The following is a 6,000-nucleotide window of genomic DNA, read 5'->3' on the forward strand; positions in this document are numbered from 1 at the left end:
AATGACCTCAGAGAGTCAGGACACCCGTTTAACGTCCCATCCGAAAGACGGCACCCTACACAGGGCAATATCCCCAATCACTGCCCTGGGATATTTTATTTTAGACCAGAGGAAAGAGTGCTTCCTACTGGCCCTCCAGCAGCATCTGGTCTCCCATCCAGAGACTGACCAGGACCAACCCTGCTTAGCTTCAGAAGCAAGCCAGCAGTGGGATGCAGGGTGGTATACTGCTGGCATCACAGACAATGAAAAGGAGAGGGTTGGGGAAAAGCTCAGTTATTCTGCATTTAGATGAACAGGATCAGATTAACTCATCTCTATTACTGACAGTACAGATATTATTTCATGTTGACTAACCAATCGCAGTGAAATTAGATTAAATCTAGTCATAATCAGTTTCATATTTCATTCAGGTGAATTTAGGAGATTGGCTTGACAGCGGCATTGACGTTGTTGGTCGGTAACAAGCAAAAAATAACTTGATATTACACATCGTTCACTTTGGTAGCTCGCTATTTTCAGGTCAACTAAAGCTAAATGAAAGTATAAACCCCACCGTAGTGATATCTGTGAAGAAGTTATGAATGAGGTCCCGGGTGGAGGGTTCTCGGTTGAACAGTCCTTTGAAACTCACCCCCACCACGACGTATAGCAAACACCCACCAAGCAAAACGGTGTTAAAAAAAGAGTGTGTCCCAATCAGGAAGAACCACCCAATGAGCACAATATTTGTTGTTGGAACATACGTTGAAAAGATGTCTTACCAACGTCTTCTGTTCACTGGGTAGCCTATACAAGACACATGTCTAAAGATGTCTTACCAACGTGTTGTGCTCACTGGGTAACCTATACACTACACATGTCTAAAGATGTCTTACCAACGTCTTGTGCTCACTGGGTAGCCTATACACTACACATGTCTAAAGATGTCTTTCTAACGTCTTGTGCTCACTGGGTAGCCTATACAAGACACATGTCTAAAGATGTCTTACCAACGTCTTGTGCTCACTGGGTAGCCTATACAAGACACATGTCTAAAGATGTCTTACCAACGTCTTGTGCTCACTGGGTAGCCTATACAAGACACATGTCTAAAGATGTCTTTCCAACGTGTTGTGTTCACTGGGTAACCTATACGCTGCACGTGCTGCTACCTCAGATCCCTCAGTTACCGTAACCTTTGTCACCGACCTAGAGGGAAATAATGTACTTCAACATGAGTGAACATAGTCTGTCTGTCAAAGCAATTCAGAGAATAACGAGGCAACGAGGTATGAATGGCCTGTTATTAAAATGACAACAGACTCTGTTCAACAGTGGTGCTTATCATAATAGACAACAGGGTGTGTGTGTGTGTGTGTGTGTGTGTGTGTGTGTGTGTGTGTGTGTGTGTGTGTGTGTCAATCAATAACTGATTGTTCCCAATACCAATTTAGTAACTGGAGTACAAGCCCACTGGACGCACACACTGGTGGAATCAACGTTGTTTCCACGTTATTTCAAATAAATGACGTTGAACCAACGTGAAATAGAAGTTTAATTGATGCCTGTTCCCAGTGGGAGGCAACTTCACTGGAAAAATTCTCTATCTTTATAAGAAAGTGCTTGACATAACCTATAGGCTAACCTACTATCTGTGTAAACAAATGGGTTAGTACTCACGTATCCCACGCAGCGGTGGTTGTGGACTTGGCATGCCGCTGCTGATGTGGTAGGAGAAGCGCATGGTTTTGAATTGGCTGGAGAAGGAAACGGTACTGGTAGTCCTATTGGCTGCGGTCTCCGGGGCCATCGGCGGGCTGAAGCTCGTCACAAAAGCGCTCTTCGGCCGGTTCAACTGCATACCTGCCAGGTCACAGTTTACACAGGCATAGCATAGCCCACAACAGGATACGATGCGTGTTCTCACACAAAAAAAAGTAAATCAGATTAGATTCCAGGGTTATTGGGTTAAATCCTCAACAATCAGGATCTTCTGCGTGCAGGGTGTCATGTAGGGCGACCACCGGGCGCTCGAACGAGCATCCTGTCCCGGGACTGGTCCGTGCCAGACTCCCAGTAGAATGTGTCTCCAATCCTTCATCCACCAAACTGCAGTCCTCCTGGGTGAGCTGTACAGTACGAGTGGAAACCCGATCAAAGCCTTTACCAACAACGGGAAAAAGCCATCAAATAGATATTGATTTTATTTGTCTTAACTCTAACCGAACATATTATTGATCTATTTCACTGCAAAATACAATGAAAATGAAATTAGGTTGCAATCCACAAGGATACCGATTATGGCAATTGTTGCAATAAAAATACAATAAGGCCTCATTGAAGTTGGCCACATTGTTGAGTCCAATAACGGCTCACTGCATCTCTCTCTCAAAATCCCGACATTCTTGAGAAAAGTGTTCGGGCTACAAAGTATCTTCTTTATGACTGTATTCAAATAGGTTAGCAGAAAACTAACTCCATGCTACAGCTGACATTTCGATAAACGTCCATGCTCATTCTGGAATAAACAAAAAAAAGTTTTCCTCCGTCCGACCAGCGCTTGAAAAAGAAACGTTAAAAAAAAAGAAGACAATGCGCAAAACCAAAAGGGATTTGAAATATTATACACATTATAAAAGTAAGTCACTGCTCGTCTCAGCTCACATCGTTCCTTCTGTATCTGTCTGCCACATTTTTTTTCCTCCGTCCAGATTTCCACTGGAAAAGCGAATCCGAAAATTGTGCAACCTCAGCTTCTTCTTCAACTACATTCAAACCCCGTCATCAAAGTTCTTTCTAATCCTCATTCCAACATTTTAAAACATGTTCATTGAATCCTTGAATGTATTTTGGGGTGCATCAATTTGTCATCAATTTCGCCTTTATGATCCCCCCGCGGGTTAGCTGTTTTTTTTTCCTCCATTCTTTGAAACTTCCGACAACGCCATCAAACTGCAATTCTTTGAATTTGTGAACTTAACCCCCTCCTTCTCTCCTCTCCTTCTGTCTTCCTCTCTCTTTCCCTGCTCCTGTGTGCGTTATTCTGTCGACATATGAAACCAGTCTCAACCCCCCTAATCCGCCATCTCTCTAAAAGCAAAATGTTGAGATGATTCCTCGTTTTTTTTAAAGTTTTTTTTATCCTCCATAAATCAACATTTGGTACTGGCTTCCATTGTATGATTACTAGGCCTAACTGTTTTGAATACATGTAGCCTAATAAACAAATAAATACAGAAATCAACAGTACCTATGAAGAGGGGGTAGTGAGAGGAGAGGAGAGGAGGGGGGGGGGGGAACTGCCTGATCCAGTCTGACCCAGTTAGCTGTCACTTGGCCCAGTGGACATGGTCAGTGTGCTGAGTTCCTCCACACTGCTGACTGGACCTAAATCCGAATAGAATTGAACAGAACAATTATTATTCACTGATTTCAATTATAGTCAATGCAACTGAATAGAATAGAATATACACTAAACGGCCAGTTTATTAGGTACACCCATCTAGTACTGGGTCGGACAACCCTTTGCATCCAGAACAGCCTGAATTCTCCGGGGGGGATGGAAACGTTGCTCAATTGGTATCAAGGGACCTAACATGTGTCAGGAAAACATTCTCCACACCATTACACCACCGCCACCAGCCTGTACCGTTGATACCAGGCAGGATGGGGGCCATGGATTCATGAGGCTCACGCCAAATTCTGACTCTGCCATCAGCATGACGCAACAGAAACCAGGATTCGTCGGACCAGGCGATGTTTTTCCACTCCTCAAATGTCCAGTGTTGGTGATCGTGCGCCCACTCAAGCCGCTTCTTGTTTTGTAGCTGATGGGAGTGGAACCCAGGGTGGTCATCTGCTGCAATAGCCCATCCGTAACAAATCAAATCAAATGTTATTGGTCACAAACACACATTTTTTTTGCAGATGTTATTGCTTGGACCGATGAGTCATGCGTTTACGAGATACCGTTCTGCACCATTATTTCCCAGGTTTTTTTTTTATCCCGCCTGTTAGCTTGCACCATTCTCCTTGAACCTCTCATCAACCAGCTGTTTCCTCCCACAGGACTGCCGCTGACTGGAGGTTGGTTTGTTCGTCGCACCGTTCTGGGTAAAACCTAGACGCTGTCGTGCGTGAAAAGCCCAGGAGGCCGTCCGTTTCTGAGGTACTGGAACCGGATCGCCTGGCACCGACGATCAGACCACGCTCAACGTCGTTAAGGTAATTCGTTTGGCTCATTGTAAACGTTCATTGGAACAGTAACTGAATACCTCGATGCCTGTCTGCCTGCTTTATACGACACTGTTAAAATAGAAAGACTCAAAACATCATCGTGGTGTTGTAAATCCATGAAAATTAGTGCACCTAAACTGAGATTTTGGTGTTTGGAGGGTGTTTGAATGTAAACCCAAATGGACGTGTCCTGATACACTGAATGGATTTCCAAACAGAATGGAAGTACTGAAACACCCAAAGCGATTCTTCAATCTGAATCATTGTGTTTTTAAGACAGTGCTGTGACAACCCTTGTTTGTGTTTCAATGCATTTAAAAGGCAGCATCCCAAACACACAATGTTTTGGCAGACTGTATCTCTCATACGATCAAATGGTTTTAAATTGCAAATGTTTATAGCATAAATATTGATTGATGATGATTTCAGTCAATATTTTGATGAACATTTTAAAGAAGACACTGGGAATTAAATACCTTTTCCTAGGGTAGGCTTAGGCACTAATTATAGGCTACAGTTACCAGGCTCATTATGAGATCAGAAATAATGATACAATCAAAATGTTTAGGGCTATGTACATTGTAGCAATGGTAACGTGTATAAAGTGAGCCTTCATTACTGGTATTCATGTGAGTAGGTGGATGTGAGGCCAGGTATCCTGCTTGTCAAATGACTGCCTTAATACACTCAGCCAGTCTTCAGGACTAGACTGTTGTGCAGAACCGATCTTGTTACAATAAGCACATGTTGAGGCAGATTAGAAACAGGAGGAGGCAGATTAGAAACAGAAGGAGTTAGACTGGAAACAGAAGGAGACAGATTAGAAACAGGAGGAGACAGATTAGAAACAAGGAGACAGATTAGAAACAAGGAGACAGATTAGAAACAGATTAGAAACAGATTAGAAACATGAGACAGATTAGAAACAGATTAGAAACAGGAGGAGACCGATTAGAAACAGATTAGAAACAGATTAGAAACGGGAGGAGACAGATTAGAAACGGGAGGAGTCGGATTAGAAACGGGAGGAGTCGGATTAGAAACGTGAGGAGTTGGATTAGAAACGGGAGGAGTCGGATTAGAAACGGGAGGAGTCGGATTAGAAACGGGAGGAGTCGGATTAGAAACGGGAGGAGTCGGATTAGAAACGGGAGGAGTCGGATTAGAAACGGGAGGAGTCGGATTAGAAACGGGAGGAGTCGGATTAGAAACGGGAGGAGTCGGATTAGAAACGGGAGGAGTCGGATTAAAACGGGAGGAGTCGGATTAGAAACGGGAGGAGTCGGATTAGAAACGGGGGAGTCGGATTAGAAACGGGGGGAGTCGGATTAGAAACGGGGGGAGTCGGATTAGAAACGGGGGGAGTAGGATTAGAAACGGGGGAGTCGGATTAGAAACGGGGGGAGTCGGATTAGAAACGGGGGGGGTCGGATTAGAAACGGGGGGAGTCGGATTAGAAACGGGAGTCGGATTATAAACGGGAGTCGGATTAGAAACGGATTAGAAACGGGAGTCGGATTAGAAACGGGAGTCGGATTAGAAACGGGAGTCGGATTAGAAACAGAAGGAGACAGATTAGAAACAGGAGTCAGATTAGAAACAGGAGTCAGATTAGAAACAGGAGTCAGATTAGAAACAGGAGGAGACAGATTTTAAACAGGATTCAGATTAGAAACAGGAGGAGTCAGATTAGAAACAGCAGGAGTCAGATTAGAAACAGCAGGAGTCAGATTAGAAACAGGAGTCAGATTAGAAACAGAAGGAGACAGATTAGAAACAGGA

General features: G+C 43.9%; 1 protein-coding gene across 1 annotated transcript in view; it reads right to left on the reverse strand.

Moving 5' to 3' along the window:
• The window catches only part of LOC115168782 (FYVE, RhoGEF and PH domain-containing protein 1), a 73,214-nt gene extending 70,120 nt beyond the window's left edge, over positions 1–3,094 (reverse strand). Inside the window, exon 1 of the mRNA XM_029724338.1 lies at positions 1,663–3,094. Within this exon, the coding sequence (XP_029580198.1) occupies positions 1,663–1,843 (181 nt within the window). The 5' untranslated portion in view covers positions 1,844–3,094. The remainder of the gene's footprint in view (positions 1–1,662) is intronic.
• Between the last annotated feature and the right edge of the window lie 2,906 nt (positions 3,095–6,000).

This window comes from Salmo trutta, chromosome 30 (genome assembly GCF_901001165.1).
Source record: "Salmo trutta chromosome 30, fSalTru1.1, whole genome shotgun sequence".
NCBI classification, from domain to species: Eukaryota; Metazoa; Chordata; class Actinopteri; order Salmoniformes; family Salmonidae; genus Salmo; species Salmo trutta.